The following is a 20,677-nucleotide window of genomic DNA, read 5'->3' as shown; positions in this document are numbered from 1 at the left end:
AGCGGAGGGGAGGTCCACAGAGCTCGCCCAATCTTCGCTGTCCGACGCCAGGATAAAACAAGCCTCGGCTGTTTCGTCGATCTCAATGGCGGAAGCGGTGGCAGACGGCGGCCGCTGTCCATCAGTGAGTGACTCGAGCGATGCCGGCGAAGCTAGCGGGCGAACCGGCGAGCTTAGGCGGGCAGGAGAGGGCTCGGGAACGAGCTGAGCGCGGCGCTTTTTACGGCGCGGCGTCGCAGCGGGTTGAAGTGCAGGCTCTGAGAAGGATGCCAGGCGAGTCCTCAGAGTCACCATAGGCATTAGCTCGCAATGAGGGCATCCGCCTTCGACGAGAGCGAGAGCCGCATGATCCTCACCCAGGCAGGAAGCGCAGATGACATGACGGTCCCCGTCGCTGAGTGTGGCTCGGCACGAGCCGCAGGATCTTGGCATCTTTAAAAAGACGCTTGCTCTTTTAGAACAGATAGAAAACAGAGATAGAGTGTGAGTCGCAGCGGCGAACACACACTCAGCAGTGAAAAGGATATGAACGCCGGAAAGCGTAGCAGGTACGGCAGCTGAAGGCGGCGAGGTGCAGGCCAGCGACTTCAGGCTCGAAGGCTCGTCCCGCAGAAGGCTTACAATCAGACGGCGCGGCTTCTCACTCCGGATCCAGCGATGCAGTAGCGCTTCGCTGAAGAGTTGAAAATCAGTTTGTATCAGCCTGTCGAGCGTATTTATAGGCCAAGGCCACGCCTATTCTGGCGGGACGCGACGAAATGGGCGCGAAGCACCCCCCTTGGATGTCACGTCATGCAGGGCCTCTCTCGATAGGCTTGCTGCTGTGGCCGCAAGGCAGCCAATAGGCGCGCGAGCCGTCTTGCCTATGTCTGCACGCTGCCGCACAGCGTTTTACATTAATCAAAATTAAAGGATAATTTTTGGCTTCAATATCTCGTGGAAAAGAGGTTTTCCCCATAGCGTAAGATATTACGCAGTACGAGAGATACTCTCGTAAGAGAACAGATTTTATATTGTGTTGGAAAAAAACAATTCATTATCACAGCTAAACTGGTTTCTTGCTCTTCCCTGTACGTCTCTATCGTGTTTGTGTTCTTCTTCCTCATCTAAACAGTTTGTTCAGTTGTGCCCTACAGTATAACTGATGAACAGAAGATGTGATCACTGATGTGGTGTAGCTTTTTCTCAGAGGTCGAAGTCTCAACATCCCATCGTCAGGCGTTCTCCAGTCCTGGTCTGAAAGTAGGCTAAAACAAAAAACACAAACAATTCAAATTAAACTGTTTAATGGACAATCAGGTCAGCTTATGTTCTGCGTTATTTAAAGCTACATTGTGTAAGATTTTCTCCCATATAGCGGTGAAATTCTATAAGACTAGCTTTCTAGCCCCTCCCATTCCGAGGGCGTTTTAACTCCAACTGTGGCCGTATTATTATGAGTAATCTCCCCCTCGGATTCGTCACGGTGCCACTACGTAAAGGCGCGAAAGGCGACACTTGAATTTCCAGGTATGGATATTTCCCTCTTTGGCTAATGTATTTTCAAGATGGAGGCGCAACATGGCTGCCACCATTCGAGCGACTCGCTCATATGTATTCTGAATGGCAGATTCTACACTTACGAGTGTACTTTAATTAGTTGGTGGAAGTAATTACACATGAATGAGCACATATAATTTTGAAAGAACAAAGTGTTTTTTTGGAAAGAATCAACACAAAAAATTACACAGTGTAGCTTTATTTCAGTGGTTCCCAAACTTTTAACAGGCATGTACCCCCTGAGACATTATAGATCTTCCGGAGTACCCCCAACACCACCAATTGTTAACAACAAGTTTTATTTATTTATTTATTAATATTTATTTGTATCAATTTTGTCGAGAATAGTTAATAGAATCGTAAACATATGATACAAATCTCATCAAAAGTCAACATATGATACAAATGTGCTGAATATAATGATTTTAAACAGATATGCACCCAATCTCACACACAATAGGCCTACAACACATATCCAACATCTCATTAAAGGTCTCCATCCACATCACCAGTTAAATCAATGTGAGGGATCTGCCTGGATGTTCTAAGCAGCGTTGTTAGGCCGAATTGGGGACAGTTTCAGTCTTAGATCATTTTCCACAAACAGTCTGTACCTATACTTGGTCTTAAGGCAGACCAAAGCTGAGAATCCAGTCTCACATAAATACGTTGGCATCATAAATAAATGGCATCAACATAAATAAATGGCATCAACGTCTAAATCGCTCGGTTTGCCAGGTCCGAACTTGAAATATAAATTCTCAGAAAATGCGTTTAATACTGAAACGTCTGTTCATATATCCACACTCCCTTAATAAAACTCCAGACATTAGAAAAATATCAGTCTACAATATGCGTTTTATATTTAATATGAGGGAAATACACGAGACATGACACAAAAAATCTTTAACTTTTAGGTGGCAAAATATGTTTTAGTAATTCTATGAACTACACTGCGCAAAACAAAAGTAATACTACCCACCGGATTAGGGTCGGCCTCCACAGAACATAAAATATTATTTTTATTAAATTTTTCGAGTTCGTATTAATGAGGGAAAAAACAATGTTGCGGACGTGACAGTTCTCCGTTACGGACATGACCGCTCTGAAAGCGACCTCAGAAAGCACAAAGCCTTTCTTTAAAGTAAATTTCGTTTTTTATTAATTGTATCTTAATTTTAATTAATGTTTCATCAACCACCTGCCTGGATTTAATAAATAAGAAGTACATATATAGTAGAAAATAGATCATCATGACACGGAGTCGCCGGCACGTGAAAGACTCTCGTCTCATAAATGAACCGAAACTCAGCGTGTACTTCACAGACTTGAGAAATATATAGAAAGCTTGATTTCTACTTTTAAACAGAACATTTAAAAACGGAAAACAGACTGCTCTCTGCTTATGTAATCGTATGAAATCTGCATTTCTCTCTGGCGCGTTACTGTGAAGATTGCGAGTCAGCATCGTCAACTTCATCTTCATGAAGCACTCGTGAAATCAGTCCAATGGCGTGATGAGACATCGTAGGCGGGTGACGTCATTGACCAGGAAGCTATAAAGCATCTGATAGGTCGAACAAGTTGGTCACAGGCATGCCAGGAGTATGGCAAAGCAACGCAGCGTCTTTTTCCCTCTCAGGGAACCATGGTTACATACGTAACCTGAGACGTTCCCTTTCAAGGGAACTCGCGCTGCGTCAAGCGCTGCGGGAACTGAATACCCACGTCGCTGATCAGACTTGCGCCACAGGGCAGCTCTGTGGACATAGGCATCCAAAGCCCTAACTGGGCAAAGTAAACTTAGTTTCTCCTGGTCCTGATCTTGGAATGGAGTCGGAGAGAAGGCCTGCAACATTATTGGACCTGCCACATTAGTGGGGACCTTAGGCACATATCCTTCCTTTGGAAACAGGAATGCTTTCACCATACCTGGCGCAAACTCAAGACATGAGGGAGCAACTGACAAAGCTTGTAGATCCCGGATTCTTTTCAGAGAAGAGATAGATAGCAGGAACAGAGTTTTTAATGTGAGAAACTTCTCTGGCACCTCTTCAATGGGCTCAAAGGGGGCCAGGGCTAGGCCTTCTAACACAATGGCCAAATCCCAGGTTGGCACCCTCGAGCATGCCGCAGGCCTTAGCCTCAGAGTACCGCGAAGGAAGCAAACTACCCATGGGTGTCTCCCCACTGATGCCCTCTAGAGGAACGTGATAGGCAGATATAGCTGCCACGTACACTTTTAAGGTGGAGGGGGACAACCCCGAAGATCATTTTTCTTGAAGAAAATCTAGAACTGAACCAACTGGGCAGTCAACTGGATTCACAGACTGGCTCGTACACCAGGCAACGAAAATTCTCCAATTTAGGGCATAAAGCCTCCTCGTAGAAGGAGCTCTGGAGTGCAACATGGTCTCCACTACCTCAGTAGAAAGACCTGAGTTTATGAGCTGAACCCCCTCAGAGGCCAGGCCCACAGTTTCCATAGCTCCGGGCATGGGTGAAACACTGACCCCGCCGCCTGGGAGAGAAGGTCCCTCCTGACCGGAATTTCCCATGGAGGGCCCTCGAGGAGAGACACAATGTCTGACAGCCATACTCGACCCGGCCAGAACGGGGCTATCAATAAGAGCCGAACCCCGTCCCGGCGCACTCTCTCCAGAACTCCCGGTAGCAATGCCAGAGGGGGAAAGGCATACAGACGTAGCCTCGGCCACGTCTGTACCATGGCATCCTACCCCAAGGGGGCTGGGTGTGTTAGGGAATAATACAGGGGACAGTGCGTTGTCTCTCGAGATGCAAACAGATCCACCTGAGCTTGCCCGAATCGGCTCCAAAGGAGCTCCACCACCTCGGGGTGGAGTCTCCATTCCCCCGGCACCACTCCCTGTCTCGACAGAGAGTCTGCCGCCTTGTTCATGTACCCGGGGATATAAAGTGCTCGAACTGATAACAACTTTCCCTGGGCCCAAATCAGAATTCGATGTGCCAACCTCCAAAGACGGCGAGATCGTAAACCCCCTTGGCGATTTATGTAGGAGACCACCGCTGTGTTGTCCGTACGAACCAACACATGGTGGCCCCTGAGGTCTGCGAGAAAGTGTCTGAGTGCCAGAAACACGGCCATCATCTCCAGCTGGTTTATGTGCCAGGAAAGCTGATGGTCGCTCCACAGACCCCGAGCCGAGCGACCATTCATGGTCACCCCCCAACCGGTGAGGGAAGCATCCGTTGTTAGCGTAGAGCGACGACAAGGAGCTCCCAGCACCGGACCTTGGGACAGGAACCAAGGATCTTTCCACATCACCAGAGCACGTAGGCATCGCCGTGTGACTTTGATCATGCGAAATGGATTTCCCCTCAGGGAGAATCCCTTGGTTTTTAGCCACCACTGCAGGGGTCTCATGTACAGCAGGCCAAAAGGAATCACGTTGGACGCTGCTGCCATCAAACCCAAAAGTCTCTGGAACTGTAATACAGTAAGTGACTGGCCTAGCCTTACCCTGCGCACAGCCTCCAGGATCGAATTTATCCTGGCGGGCGTCAAACAGGCTCTCATGGTGTTTGTGTCCCACATTACGCCCAGAAAAGTGGTATTCTGTTGTGGAATCAGCACGCTTTTCTTTACGTTTAGCCTCAGCCCCAACGTCTTCATATGAGCTAGCACAGCATCTCGAGACTAAGCTACCTGATGTTCCGACTGCGCCAGGATGAGCCAGTCGTCTATATAGTTTAACACGCGGATGCCCTGAAGTCTCAGGGGAGCCAGAGCTGCATCCACGCATTTTGTGAATGTGCGGGGTGACAGTGCTAGGCCAAACGGAAGAACCCGGTACTGGTACGCTTCGCCCCTGAAAGCGAACCTGAGGAACTTCCTGTGTTGCGGAAGGATGGAGACGTGAAAGTATGCGTCTTTTAGGTCTATTGTAACACACCAGTCCTCGGAACTGATCTGACACGTGATCTGTTTTAACGTGAGCATTTTGAATTTTAATTTTTTGACTGCTCGATTTAGTTGGCGCAGATCTAGAATGGGCCGTAGCCCCCCACCCTTCTTTAGAACTATGAAGTACGGGCTGTAAAACCCCGACTCTCTGCTGTGGGGAGGAACCCTTTCTATAGCCTCTTTTCGCAGAAGTGTCTGTACTTCTCCCTCCATTACCAGAGCCTGCTCGGAGTTCACCACCGTGTGTACTACCCTGTTGAACCTGGGCGGGCATCACCTGAACTGAATTCTGTACCCTTTTTCCACTGTACGCAGGACCCAATCTGAGACATTTGACAGAAGTCTCCACGCTGCCAGAAAATCTACTAAGGGAACCAGCCTCTCGAGGCTGGTCTCTGGTGTTATTTGAGCGGCCAGCTCGGTGACCTGAAACGGCGCACCTGCAGGAAGCAACCAAACTGACCCTCTTCGAGCCCTCCTCGGAGGGTACGAGCTTCCCCACGCCGCTACGTTTCCGGGCGGACATGACGATGTGAACTCGCTGAGGACCGCTGCGCCCTGAGACACCGGAGGTGGCAGGGTTGGCAACACGGCACCCTGATGGCACCGAGAGGAGACGGGTGCCTCGGCACATTTCAAAGAAATCCCAACGCCCCTTGTCAGGACCTCTTTGCCTGGGCCTTCCTAGAGACAATAACAGTCCTCAGATCTGCTCTACCTCGGGAAGACCTCGGCTGAGCGCGCTGTCCCGACCCCCAGTCTCTCTGAGGGGGAGCACGAGCAGACACGCTCACCTTTTGCTGGGCTCTATGAGAGGAGGACGTACTCGACTGGGGCTGCTCCCGCCCAGCAGCCCCAGAGACATAGACTTTTCGGGGGAGAAATTTTTGAAATGCAGCCACCTGCTTTTTCGCTTCTTGGAACCTTTCGACGACCGAGTTTACTGAGTCGCCAAAAAGACCAGCAAGGGAGACAGGGAATTTTTTATCTCTTTCTTTTATTTCAGATAAATTTAACCAGAGATGTCTCTCCGTAGCCACCAGAGGTGCCATAGGCCGATAGATTTTGCCGCTTCCCTGGTGGTTCGAAGAGACAGATCAGCCGTCTTCCTAATCTCCGCTATTGTTTCTCTCCCCACCTCTTCACATTCATCATCAATATCTTTTAGCAGGTCAGCCTGATATGCTTGTAGGACCGCCATAGTATGTAAACTGGCGGCCGCTTGACCTGCTGCCGAGTACGCCCTACCCACTAAAACCGATGTCGTCCTAACTGGCTTAGTGGGCAGCTGCGGGGCTTTCAGCGACGATGCACACTCAGGGGAGAGATAGCCCGCAAGCGTCTCTTCCAGCTGAGGCATTGCCGCATAACCACGTTCTTTTAACCCTACAATATTAGAATATTCAGATGTCGCTGGGTTAAACACTCTAAAAGATGCTGGTCTAGTCCATGATCTCGACACCTCAGTGTGGAGATCAGGAAAGAACGGTAAGCCCCCCTTTGGAGGTTGCGATCTAGTCGGCAAAAATCTTTCATCTAACTTGCTAGTTGACTGATATGATTCCTGCTCACCGGCTGGCCAGTCTCGGCTGCTTATTTTTCTTCATATTATATATATAGTAGAGACAAACACAAACCAAATAGACAGACAATTTCAACATAGAGCGCTTGTGAAGACAAAGAAGCTGACATGGTTTGGTTCAGGGGTGCTTTATAGCTTCCTGGTCAATGATGTCACCCGCCTACGACGTCTCTTCACGCCATTGGACTGATTTCACGAGTGCTTCATGACGCGTTCCCGCAGCGCTTGACGCAGCGCGAGTTCCCTTGAAAGGGAACATGATTTTTTTTTTAAATCTAGAATAAAAAATCATGATACGAACCGAATTATTGTAGGTTTGGTCTATCGTTACAGCCTTAACTAGTGATGGGGACGAGACCGCCAATGCCGAGTCCGAGTCAAGACCGAGTCTTTGAAGGTACAAGTCCGAGACGAGTCCGAGAAAGCAGAAATCGGTCTCGAGACCAGCTCGAGTACTACATCACTAGTCAAGCGCAAACCAGTACAGAAGTAATCAATACATTATCGGGGAGGGTCATGCCTTTTTTCACAATCATTTTGGAGGGTCATAGAAAAAATTATTGCTGGCGAAGGGAGGGTCAAGTCTTTTTTGACAACAGATCTCAAAACTCCTCCGGTAGCCCCTTAAATAAAAAACGAACAGTCCCTTAGATCTTTTTTCGCGTACCCCCTGAAATCAGTCCACGTACCCCTGGGGGTACGCGTACCCCAGTTTGACAACCGTGGCTTTATTTAAAGCAGTGATGGGCTACTCTGGCCCACAGCGTCCACTGTCCTGCAGATTTAGCTCCAACCTCAAACCCTCCTGCCTATTGTCTACAAGTAAACATGAAGACTTTGGTTGAAATGTTCAGATGTGATCAATTAGGGTTTGATGTAAACTCTCCACCTCAAAAAGGAGAACGCAAAAGGGCCAGAGTTGGCTGTTCCTTATTTAAATTTACAAAAAGCAGCAGTCAGTACATTATATAATATACACATTGAAGTATTATATATATATATATATATATATATATATATATATATATATATATATAAAATATTGCAGCACATAATATAAGCTAAGTAGCCTACTGAAGAAAAACAGTTTTACCCCTATTCTTCTGCCCTCAACTGAGTGTGTAGCGACTCAGCCTATGCAGCGAGCTAAACAATACAACAAGGAAAGTAGGTTCCAGGAATGACAAGACTCGGTTTTCTTCTCACTATTTTTCCTTCTTGTCTTTTTACTGTAAAACTGTGAACATACAAAAAAATACTATCAAAGATACATTTAACAAATCAAAACACATTGTTGTGCCTTTACATATTAGAAATAATTAGAATACAAAACATAAGAATCACCAGATTACAGTGATAAAACAATACAACTTGCACCAAGACGCTATCATGCAGGCTGCTGAATATACTGCAGATAATTGTACACAAATTCACAATCAGTTCAGAATATTGATCAATGTGTCTGAGATCCCGGCATAAATTCCCGCTACTGAATAATAAAGCTATAAATTTGTTCTTTCTACATTACATTTAGTCGAACGCGAATTCACCCAGTCTTCATCAAAGCTATACAGGAATCACCGAGACTATTCGTTCAATCTTAAACAACCTATAAGTACAATCTGACGACCGGGATGACAAAAAAAACAACAGAGTTATATATAGCATCGACTTATAGTATATTGCGCGATCGCATACTAAACACGAAGCTAGTAACGTTCGCTAGGAAGAGTTAACATAACCTCTCAAATAACAGATTATTTAGAAAAACAATATGGGCAATAAATTAGGCTACTTACAGATTATGTCATATCAACGCTTCTCGAAGATATACGGGGGTTTGAGAGGAGAGAAGAAATGTAAACGCCTCAGGAACATTTTCCTAACACCTCGTGAGACAAACTTTTCTGCCTGTTGCTTCCGCTCATCACTAACGTGCGTTGAACTTGCGCACGCGAAAAAACATAGAAGAAAAACCCAAACCCGCTAAAGAAGATACTGACCCCTAGAGGGTAGGATAAATAAATACAGCGGCAAACTAATGCAATACCAGAGGGCATAGAGAGCCAGAACACTCCCCGCCTGACATCAGTAAGATGTCATCCATAACCAGCATGTGAATATAGATAAAATACAATAAACCAAAATGCCTGATTTCTTCTTTTTTTTTTTAAGCATTGTCCCTGGACACCAACAACACAACCTCACTTATAGGTCTTATGTATGCTCTGAGTTCACCCTCGCGGAAAATCTTCACCTCTACTTTCCTAACAAGTCCATCCCCGCTTGGGAAGATTTTGGTGATGAGTCCAAGTGGCCAGTTATTCCTATGTTCAAGTGCCTCCTTTAGCAGAACAACATCTCCTGTTTGTAGATTTGGTTTTACTGCTTTCCATTTGCGGCGGTTCTGAAGTCCTGAGAGGTATTCCCTTTGCCATCGGCTCCAGAAAACATCGGCAAGGTATTGCACGCGCCTCCATTGCGCTCTGTAAAGATCCCTGCTTTCAAACTGACCTGGTGGGATAGGTGGAGTCGCAACCTTTTGTGTGAGTAGCATGGCAGGGGTAAGAATGGCTGGGTTTTCTGGATCTGTAGAAACTGCTGTGAGCGGACGAGCATTTACTATCGCAGTGATTTCAGCCATTAATGTCACTAATATCTCATGAGTGAGCCTTACATGTCTGTGTTCCAGGAGCATTGCATCGAGGATTTTACGTGTGACCCCAATCATGCGCTCCCAGGAGCCACCCATATGAGATGCATGTGGGGGGTTGAAATGCCATTTACAGCCGGAGTCTTTGAGGAAGTTGTGAAGTTTGCTGTTGTGACAGCCCTGTTTGTCTATTTGCAGTTCCTTGCAGGCACCCACAAAATTTGTGCCACAATCAGATCTAAGAAGTTTGACTGCTCCCCTGATGGCAAAGAAACGACGCAGGGCATTTATGAACGATGACGTGTCCATCGATTCTATAGTTTCAATGTGGATGGCACGTGTGCTCATACACGTAAATATGACTGCCCATCGCTTAGCATCTGATTGCCCACCACGTGTTTTTCTGATCATGACAGGCCAGGGGCCGAACACATCAAGGCCTACATGTGTGAAAGGAGGGTCCGTGGACAGCCTGTCCTCTGGTAGCTCAGCCATGATCTGTTCCTGTTGTCTCCCCCTTAGTTTGCGGCATGTGACGCATCTGAATATCACTCTGCTTATTGCTCTTTTACCTCCCACAATCCAAAAACCTGCAGTCCTAACTGCCCCTTCCGTAAAATGCCGTCCCTGATGGCATACTTTACCATGGAAGTGTTTTATAATGAGCTGAGCAAGGTGGTGCTTTCCAGGGATGAGGATGGGATTTGTTTCATCCGATGTCAACTGTGCACGCTTCAGCCTCCCACCTACTCTGAGGATTCCATTCGAGTCGACAAACGGGCTCAGTTTGCTGAGTGGGCTTGAGTTCTTAAGGGGTACCCCTTTTTCAACTTGTCTCATTTCTTCGGAGTAAACCTCCTTTTGAACAGTGTGAATGATCATTTTCTTGGCTTGGTTGAGTTGTTTTTCGGATGAGTGTTCGTTACAGCTGTGCCAGCCGTGACATGAGCTCTTTGGGTTCAGCTTAAATGACTGGGCAATGTGTTGGAGTTTGGATATAGCTCTGAGTAGTACATTCCAACTCGAAAACCTTTCAAATCTGACGCTACTGAGTCCATCCTTTGAGATAGTGGTGGCACAAGTAGTGACCTCAGGTCTCAGTTCATTGTCAGTCTCTGGGTCTACAAGATCAAACAACTCTGCCTGTACTTGACTTTTTCCTGAATTGGAAAGGAAAACGGGTCCACTGATCCATGTGGAGTTAGAAAGCTGCTCAGCAGGCAGTGATCGTGTGGCATGATCAGCGGGATTTAAATGAGTGGGCACGTAATGCCACTGGTGGGTTTGTGTGAAGCGCCTGATGCGTTCTACTCTGTTGTGCACATAAACATGAAAGCGTCTCTTTTTGTTAAAGATGTAACCGAGCACTACTTTGGAGTCTGTGTAGAAGCTCATTTGTTCGACTGTGACGTCTAGCTCCTCCTGGACTAACTCGGCCGCCTCAACAGCCAGGACTGCTGCGCAAAGTTCAAGTCTGGGTATGGTGATGTCTGGTTTTGGGGAAAGCCGTACTTTGCCGAGAAGAAAACCCACTTCACTGTGTCCATCTCTATCTGTGAGTTTGAGGTAAGCAACAGCGCCCACTGCCTTAGTGGAGGCATCACAAAAGACATGGATCTCCTTAGTTAGAGCTGCAGATAGTGGTATTGAGGTGTACATTCTGGGGATTTCAAGTTGTCGTAGATATTTGAGGGAGTCCTTCCATTGTTGCCACTGTTGTAATTTTCCTTTAGGCAGTTCGGTGTCCCATTCACAAATGTCAGTGGAAATGTCTCTCAGTATGGCCCTACCTTCTACAATGACTGGGACGGCAAAGCCAAGTGGGTCGAACACACTATTAATAACTGACAGCACTCCCCGTTTAGTGAAGGGTTTTTCATTGACTGTTACCTGAAACTTGAACAGGTCTGTGGACAGGTCCCAGCCCAAGCCTAAGCTGCGCTGGATGGGAGGGGCAGTCTGCCCGAGGTCAAGGCCCTGCATGTCCGTTGCAAGGTCCTCACTTGGAAAGGCACTTGTGATGATAGGACAGTTAGATGAGATTTTGTGCAGGCGTATGTTACACTGAGCCAGCATTTTCTGGGCTCTAAAGAGAATGTCAATGGCCTCATCTGTGGAAGAGAATGATTTTAGTCCATCATCTACATAAAAGTGACGTTCAATGAACTCTCTTGCATCACTGCCGTATTCCCTTTCCCCCTCCATCGCTGACCGTTTCAGTCCATAGATGGCCACTGATGGGGAGGGGCAGTTCCCAAATACGTGCACTCTCATCCTGAATTCCTGCACTTCTCCATCCAGATCGTGGTTTTTGAACCACAAGAAGCGAAGGTAGTTACGATGGTCCTCTCTGACTAGAAAGTTGTGAAACATTTGCTCCACGTCTGCCATGACTGCGTATGGGTCAAATCTGAAACGCATCAGAACTCCCACGAGAGTGTTATTGAGATCTGGCCCTTTTAGTAGCACGTCATTGAGAGAAACATTGTCGTATTGAGCACTCGAGTCAAAGACTACCCTAATTTTCCCTGGCTTTTGATGGTGGTAAACTCCAAAACTAGGGAGGTACCAGCATTCTTGGTCTGGAGAAAGAGCATGAGCTGGTTCGGCGTGGCCCTTACTGAAGATTTTATCCAAAAACTCAACGTAATGCTCCCTCATTTCAGGTTTCCTTTTCAGCGTTTTGCGGAGCGACATTAAACGACTGAGGGCCTGGCCCCTGTTGTTGGGCAAACGCTGTCTGGGGGTGCGAAATGGGAGAGGAGCTACCCAATTATTCGCATCATCTTTTGCAAATTCTTTGTGCATAATTTCCAAGAACAAAGCATCTTCTGCTGAAAGTGCCACTTTGTCATCATCTGCTGTTTGCTGGAAAATGTGTCTGCCCAATTCAATTTGTGCCTTATTGAGGGTATGACAGCTTTCTGTGTATTTGTCTTTGATACAGATTTTGTTTTCACAGGGGCTGAGGAAGGTAGGGCGGCCATTGTTAAGAATGTTCGTCTTAAAAGAGTTCACTGTGGGTTTGTGGACCCCTGAGAGGCAGACATCGCCTATAACTACCCATCCCAGATCAAGGCGTTGAGCATAAGGCGCACTGTTTGGACCATTCACCTGACTGCGGACCTTGTGAGCTTGGATGATGTCCCTGCCCAAGAGGAGAAGGATTTCTGCTGATGGGTCCAGGGGAGGAATCTGCGAAGCAATTGCCTGTAGATGAGGGTGAGCCGACACAGCCTCAGAGGTGGGAATCTCGTCCCTATTATCTGGAATCTGATCACATTCTGTTAGTATGGGCAGCAGCATGGACACTTTGCCATTTACATTCTCGATAACAAAGTCACTGGCTCTGCGCCCTCCAGTCTCTGATAAACCAGCGCATGTTTTCATGGTGTATGGGAGTATGGTACCTTTTACCTTAAACATGTCAAAGAAGGCAGACCTGGCTAAGGATGAGTTGCTTTGATCATCTAACATGGCGTACATCCTCCTTTTCTCTTCAGGGGATGTGCGGGGATACACGTTGACTAAGCAAATCTTAGCGCAGGATTTACCTTTGAGGCCTTGGCCGCACACCTCTGTGCAACTGGTTGTAGTTACAGGGCTCTGGGAATCGGACTCCCCGCCGTGGCTCTGAGACCGAGGGTTAGAGTCTTTGGGTGTCCACAGAGGTGGACCAGCATGCATGGCGGAGACGTGCACATCACTATTACATTCTGAGCATTGGATGATGGCTTTACAGTCTTTAGCTCTGTGACTTGTGGAAGAACAACACTTATAACAAATAGCGTGTTCTTTGAGAATACCTTTCCTTTCATCTAGTGTTTTTGACCTAAATCCCCTGCATTTAGCGAGTGAATGGGGCTTGTGGTGAATAGGACATTGCTTGTCCGGATTGAAAAAGAATGTTTGGGCTGTGCCGTTTGTTTGACTGATATCTGTTTTGTTCACTGCAACAGGAACTCTGTATCTGGTTGGTTTTACCAGTGTCTTGTCAACCTTTGGAGCTACTATGTTTGGACTTTGTAACATAAAGCTAGGGTCTGTTTTCATTTCGGCATAGTCATTTACAAACTGAACAAAATATGAGAAAGGTGGGTATACTGCACCATTGTCTCTTTTGTATTTTGTCCCTTGTTTCACCCATGACTCCTGGAGTCCATAAGGGAGCTTTTCGACAATCGGGTTTATCCCCCTTGGGGTGTCAAGAAAGCTAAGGCCTGGCAGATAATTTTCACTTTGAGCATACTCTAACTCTAGCAGAAGATCTGCAAGCTCCTGCAGCAGATGAGCGTCTTTATTCAATATCTTTGGAAAAGTCTGTAAGCGTTGGAAGAGTGACGCTTCGACTACCTCTGGGGAGCCATAACTCTTATCTAGACGCTGCCACAAACGTTGGAGGCCTGCTTGTGGGTTGTTCATATGGACCGCCCTGATCCTCAGAGCGTGTTGAAGTGACTCCCCACTGAGCCACTTGGTTAGAAGGTCAAGTTCTTCGCTGGGCTTGAGGTTGAGGCCTACTATGGCGTTGCCGAAGATGGACTTCCAGGACAAGTAAGACTCAGGACGGTTGTCGAAAACCTTGAATCCGGCTGTGAGCAGATCACGGCGTGCTAGGTAGGCTGCTAGATCCGACAGTTCAGACTGTGAAGTCACTGAAGGTCTAGTCTGGGGTGTAATGTCCATTTTTATGTGTGTAGGAGGGGACATCAGCTGCTCTCTGCCTACAAAATCAGTGAGATGTTCATCTGGAGAGGAAGCGACTGGTGTTTGGCTCTGTTGTAAATGGCGAGAGTCGTCATGACTGACCAGTTGTCCTGTGTCAGGCCTTTCTTCTTTGACCTCCGAACTGACGTTGGTGAAGTGAGCGTTTACATAGTCTCGAGCACGTCTGATGGAAGGAGGCGTTTTAGGGGAGATGCTCTGATCAGTGAGGTCGATGGCGTGGTGCTCCTCGTCAGCCGCCGCTTCCAGGACATGAGCTGCAGCAAGCGCTGCTTCAGCTTCACCCTCCTTCTTCAGAGCGTTTAGCGTTGCCTCGATGCGCGCCTTCTCAACCTCCATATCGATCTGGCGTTTGGCGTACTGTGCTCTGGTGCGGGCAGCTTCTGCGTCTGCTCGGGCTCGTGCTGCAGCTTGGCTGGTGGACGAACGGCGTGAAGAACGTGAGTGGCACTCCGACCGGGCTACCATCTGGGACATAGGTGGCGTAGTTCCTGATTGAGACATCTCGAATGCTTGCTAGATGGATAATCTTTTTACTCTTCTGCCCTCAACTGAGTGTGTAGCGACTCAGCCTATGCAGCGAGCTAAACAATACAACAAGGAAAGTAGGTTCCAGGAATGACAAGACTCGGTTTTCTTCTCACTATTTTTCCTTCTTGTCTTTTTACTGTAAAACTGTGAACATACAAAAAAATACTATCAAAGATACATTTAACAAATCAAAACACATTGTTGTGCCTTTACATATTAGAAATAATTAGAATACAAAACATAAGAATCACCAGATTACAGTGATAAAACAATACAACTTGCACCAAGACGCTATCATGCAGGCTGCTGAATATACTGCAGATAATTGTACACAAATTCACAATCAGTTCAGAATATTGATCAATGTGTCTGAGATCCCGGCATAAATTCCCGCTACTGAATAATAAAGCTATAAATTTGTTCTTTCTACATTACATTTAGTCGAACGCGAATTCACCCAGTCTTCATCAAAGCTATACAGGAATCACCGAGACTATTCGTTCAATCTTAAACAACCTATAAGTACAATCTGACGACCGGGATGACAAAAAAAACAACAGAGTTATATATAGCATCGACTTATAGTATATTGCGCGATCGCATACTAAACACGAAGCTAGTAACGTTCGCTAGGAAGAGTTAACATAACCTCTCAAATAACAGATTATTTAGAAAAACAATATGGGCAATAAATTAGGCTACTTACAGATTATGTCATATCAACGCTTCTCGAAGATATACGGGGGTTTGAGAGGAGAGAAGAAATGTAAACGCCTCAGGAACATTTTCCTAACACCTCGTGAGACAAACTTTTCTGCCTGTTGCTTCCGCTCATCACTAACGTGCGTTGAACTTGCGCACGCGAAAAAACATAGAAGAAAAACCCAAACCCGCTAAAGAAGATACTGACCCCTAGAGGGTAGGATAAATAAATACAGCGGCAAACTAATGCAATACCAGAGGGCATAGAGAGCCAGAACACCTATAAAAATCGAGTGATAATCCTTACAATGTAAAATTGTCAAGATCAAATTATGTAATACACAGCATTGTTTAAATACAAGACATACCAATGGACTTACGCACCTTTCTGTCTTCTTTGGGCACCAGATGTTTCTTCCTCACCTGAAACAAAGGACTTATTCGATTAGCTTGCGTTGATATAAGGACTGGTCTTCCTTCTCTGCTGTAAAACAAGAAAGTCTCCACTTACTCTATGTGGAATTACTATTGTTCTTGAAACATACCAATTAACACAGTTATAATTAAGTTAATTTACCATACGATTTCAGGGGAGAACATTTGATGAGTAAATACTGATTGAAATATTGTAGAAACTTTACCTGGGAAGGGCTGATCACGGCAAGATTTGCTGCGACTCACTAGTAGATCTTGTGAGGGTTGGTTCCTAAAAGAGCTGTTGAGTTTGATATTGTAAAGCTTTAAAAAAGATAATCCTGCAAAACAGAAAGGAAGGTAATTTTAATACATTACTTGCATATAGTCAGTTTATATATAACAGTAGGATTTATTTATGTAAGGAGTGTTGCATAATTATATATTAAAAGCATTTTTATGTAATAAGTTCACTGATATGTGAGCATTTCTATGAATAAAAGTATGTCTTTAATAGCATGCAATAATCATATGAACTTCAAAAAGTGATTATGATAACATGATATAATATGTTATATGATAGCATGTAAAAAAACAACAACATGATTTACATGCAAATGGGACAGTTATCAGCAGTGTAACTGATCTGATTACGACAAAATAATCGAGTATCTGATGTCATGTGACAAGTCAAATTAGCTTTTCCACTCTTGCAAACAGAGGAAGGTTATGAGTTGTGGAGAGACATCATGTATCATTGGAACATCAACAGACAGGGTCCAATTTGTAATAATTTTAATGAATACAATGCAATTAATATAAACTTTTCTGACAGTGTATGGGACATCCGACTACTTTCCAAGAAGGTGCGCAACTGATTTACAAATATGGAGGATAAATAAGTACAGGAATTGAGGCACTAGCCATTGACAGCACTAGGAGTAAAAGCTGCATGATTATGTACAAGTATTGTACGAATTTGACAACTTGTTAAATCTTGTGAATTATTAAGACTTTGAGACTATGTTTGTACTGATTGGGCTATAGGTTTTGTAAGAAAAGGTTTAACAAAACAACAAATGCTTGATAAAATGTTTTAGGGTTAAAACCAACACATACATACATTGTGAATATTTGCCTTTGTAGCTTTTCGTCTCCCGTTTACTTCTCCTAAAACAATAATGAGCTGAATTTGGTCTTTTCAGCTTAAAAAAAGAGAAAAGGTTTAGGTTTTAAGTTAAGTTGAATGGTTAAGTTTGGTCAAATGTTCATATGTTATGTTATTTTATGCAATTAATAAATTGTTCCATTTGTTTTCTATTATGTTCACTTGCAGAACTTTTGTTGTAATCATTTTATGTTATTTTATGCAAATAATAAATTAATATAAAGATTTTTATTGGACCACACACCATAACGTGAGCGAGGTAACAGCGTGTCCTTGGGCTTTTTGAAAATAGATATGATGCGTTAGGATAAAATTATATTTGAGGACCAACACAAGTTTTATGAGGGTGTCAATCGAATGGCAAAGACGAGATAGGGACTGATATTTTGATGGAGGAACAGCGGAATCCCAATCTCCCTCATTATTAGTAACGTTATTAGGCCTAGTTTTTGGTTTCATATCCCCAGTCAAATCTTTATTAAATTAGGAGGTGTCAATCTTCTCCTTAGATGTGATTATGACCTTAAAAAACGCCCTGTTAAGTTATCAGTGTTTCATCAACAAGTTTTACTTTATTGGAAAATGATCTACAAGCATAATTTCAGTCCTCACAACATCCCTTTGTGGAACTGTAGGTATGTGGTATTTAGGAATAAGTCTTTATTTTACAAAAGTTGTTGGGAGAAAGGAATATGGTCTGTAATGCATATTTTAGATAATACTGGAGTCATTATGTCTTTTGACACTTTCTGTTTAAAATGTAATTTATTTGACAGAAAACAGTATGATAACATTATCAAAGCAATCCCACAATCTATACTTCAGATGTCTTTCAACATATCTCAAAGTAATGTAACCCCCTGTCTTCCTAAACGTTTGGTGAATGGAGTTTCTCTAACTCACATTAATTTACCCAATATTACAATTCGCAAAGCCTTTGTGAAGGAATTATATCCTTATTCTTCAAAAAAAAATTCAATCTCTCAATATTTTTCCAGTGCTGAAGTTAAGAACTTAAGAACAAAATATCTTACATTTTCAGTTGCTCCAAAAGCAAAGGAAGTGCACTTTAAAATTCTGAATGGAGTTTATGCATCTACAGTTTTTAAGATGTCGATTCGGTCTTGATGCTAATAGTTGCTCCTTTTGTGTTGATCAGATTGAAACAACAGAACATCTGTTTTATGATTGTGAATTTGATATATACCTTTTGGGAGGATTTGCATTACTGGTTATTTCCTAAATTTAAAGATTTACCTGTATTAACAAAGGAAAATATAATTTTTGGTATTTTTATGAAAGATGAAACACTTGACTTGGCAGTAAACTTATTTATTATTCTTGGGAAATTCTTTTTACACAAGAATAGATTCCTGAAAACACTACCAAACTTTTACGTTTTTCATAAAGAACTGTGTCATTACTTTTTATCGCTAAAATTGATGAAGAAAAAGAATGCATTAATCTTATCTACTTTGATGGAGGATGTGGATCTTTCTGAAAACCCCTAGTCCTTTATTTATTTTTATTTATTTGTTTATTTTTATTTATTTTTTACCTTATTTGTATATTTGTATCTGTATTTTCTACTTCCTATGTGAAGGTGCTTGTCTGTTGTCTAATAAGACATGTCATATGTTGTAACAGGCCAATTATGGTTGTTAATACTATTGTTCAAAAAAAAAAAATAACATAAAAAAACGTTATTAGGCCTACGCATGACGTCACGTGGGAATTCACGTTGACAAGGGGTGCTTCTCATTTCTTATTTGTGCATCCTCGTTTCCTTTCCTCGCTTCCTTTCCTAGCGCCTCAGCTCCTCCCCCTGTAAGGGAAGGACGCAAGGACAGAAAATGAGGCCGGAGGAATCGAATGAAAGCTTTTTTTATACATTGGAATACTTGCTCACTCGAGCGTCACTTCACAGCGTCATCAGTAGCGCTCAAAGGATCTTCCCTTATGTTGTTGAAGCTTGTTTATTTAAGAAATTCATAATGAATAATAATAAAGCAAGATACCCTGCTGAAATGTGAGATGTGTGGTTTATATAAACTGCAAAGGTAAAGTATAAATTCAAATTATTGTGACCGATGTCAAGGGGGAGGAGTATACGTGCGTCACGTTTAGTCAATAAAACACTTTCGCATAGGATAGACCCGTGTATCCTCGCTCATAACTCCTCTGAAAGCCTCCTCACTCCTCGATCCTCGACTCCTCGCGGTGCAATTAGAGAATTGAGATGTCCTTCAAGATGGCTGTGCTTGATTGGTTTCCGGGTCATAGGATGGAGGACGGAGGAGCGAGGTGACGAGGAGGGATATTGAGAAGCACCCAAGTATTCATTCAATCGTTGTCAGTTCGCTGTCCATTACAGTGGAAACCACATTAAATATAAATTTAATTATATAATATAGCCTAGTATATATTAACAGTAACAACTCTGCACACACAATAAGTTCTTAGGTTAACCCATATTACCAACTGTATTGAGCCAAACAATGCGCTCATTAAACGTGACTGGTGATGTCTTGATAGGCACGATATTAAATAGATGTAATAAACTACTGTTGCTAACATATTTATTCCGGTCCATGTTTATATAAGCCTATTTATTAATTTTTTTCCTCTTCTAACGTTACTCTGGTATAAAGTTAGTGCTGCATTTTATGACCGTTCCAAAAGCATGGCTTTTATTTTGATAGGCCATATTTACTATTACTTCCGGGTCACGTGGCCAACCTCTCAGGTCCGTGTACATTTTGATAGTTTGTTTTTTCGTTTGAACCACAAAACAAAATAACGAGAAACCACCTTTTTTTCGTTTGTCGTTTCAAACCAAAAACAAAGAAACGGTAAAAAAAAAGAGCTGTTCTCCCGTTTTTGGTTCTGAATTAAAAAACGAAAAATGACAAAACCAAAATCAAATAACGGTCCGATTTTGTTTTGTTTGAAATTCCTTTTTCCGTTTGAAGATCTACATTAAAACATAGACAGCTTGGCCACGTGACCCGGAAGTAATTGTAAATATGGCCTATCAAAATAAAAGCCAAGCTTTTAAAACGGTCATAATATGCAGCACTAACGTTATACCAGAGTAATGTTAGAAGAAGAAAAATCAATTAACAAATAGTCTTATATAAACCTGGACCGGAATAAATATGTTAGCAACAGTAGTTTATTACAGCTATTTAATATCATGCCTATCCAGACATCACCACTCACGTTTAATGAGCGCATTGTTTGGCTCAATACAGTTGGTAATATGGGTTAACCTAAGAACTTATTGTGTGTGCAGAGTTGTTACTGTTAGCGCTATATTATATAATTACATTTATATTTAATGTGGTTTCCACAGTAGGCTAATGGACCACTGTTTCCCCTTTCTACCAGCAGGTGACAGTATTTAAATGACTGACT

General features: G+C 43.8%; 1 protein-coding gene and 1 long non-coding RNA gene across 2 annotated transcripts; both read right to left on the bottom strand.

The window, feature by feature from the left end:
- Nucleotides 1-1,050: 1,050 nt before the first annotated feature.
- LOC143720471 (uncharacterized) lies at nucleotides 1,051-16,412 on the bottom strand. The gene is made up of 3 exons (XR_013196576.1): nucleotides 16,320-16,412; nucleotides 16,063-16,162; nucleotides 1,051-1,236 (listed from the first exon to the last, which is right to left on the bottom strand). It is a non-coding gene; the product is annotated as an uncharacterized LOC143720471 (long non-coding RNA).
- Nucleotides 9,222-15,822, bottom strand: LOC143720470 (uncharacterized). Its single transcript, XM_077209938.1, has 2 exons — nucleotides 15,683-15,822; nucleotides 9,222-15,120 (listed from the first exon to the last, which is right to left on the bottom strand). The coding sequence occupies exon 2, from the start codon at nucleotides 14,947-14,949 to the stop codon at nucleotides 9,238-9,240; it is 5,712 nt and encodes a 1,903-aa protein (XP_077066053.1). The 5' UTR covers nucleotides 14,950-15,120; nucleotides 15,683-15,822; the 3' UTR covers nucleotides 9,222-9,237.
- Nucleotides 16,413-20,677: the final 4,265 nt, after the last annotated feature.

Source organism: Siphateles boraxobius, unplaced genomic scaffold (genome assembly GCF_051911475.1).
Source record: "Siphateles boraxobius isolate OS27281-9 unplaced genomic scaffold, OSU_SipBor_1 65, whole genome shotgun sequence".
NCBI classification, from domain to species: Eukaryota; Metazoa; Chordata; class Actinopteri; order Cypriniformes; family Leuciscidae; genus Siphateles; species Siphateles boraxobius.
Note: the sequence above shows the minus strand (reverse complement) of the source record. Positions and strands in the feature narration are given on the sequence as shown.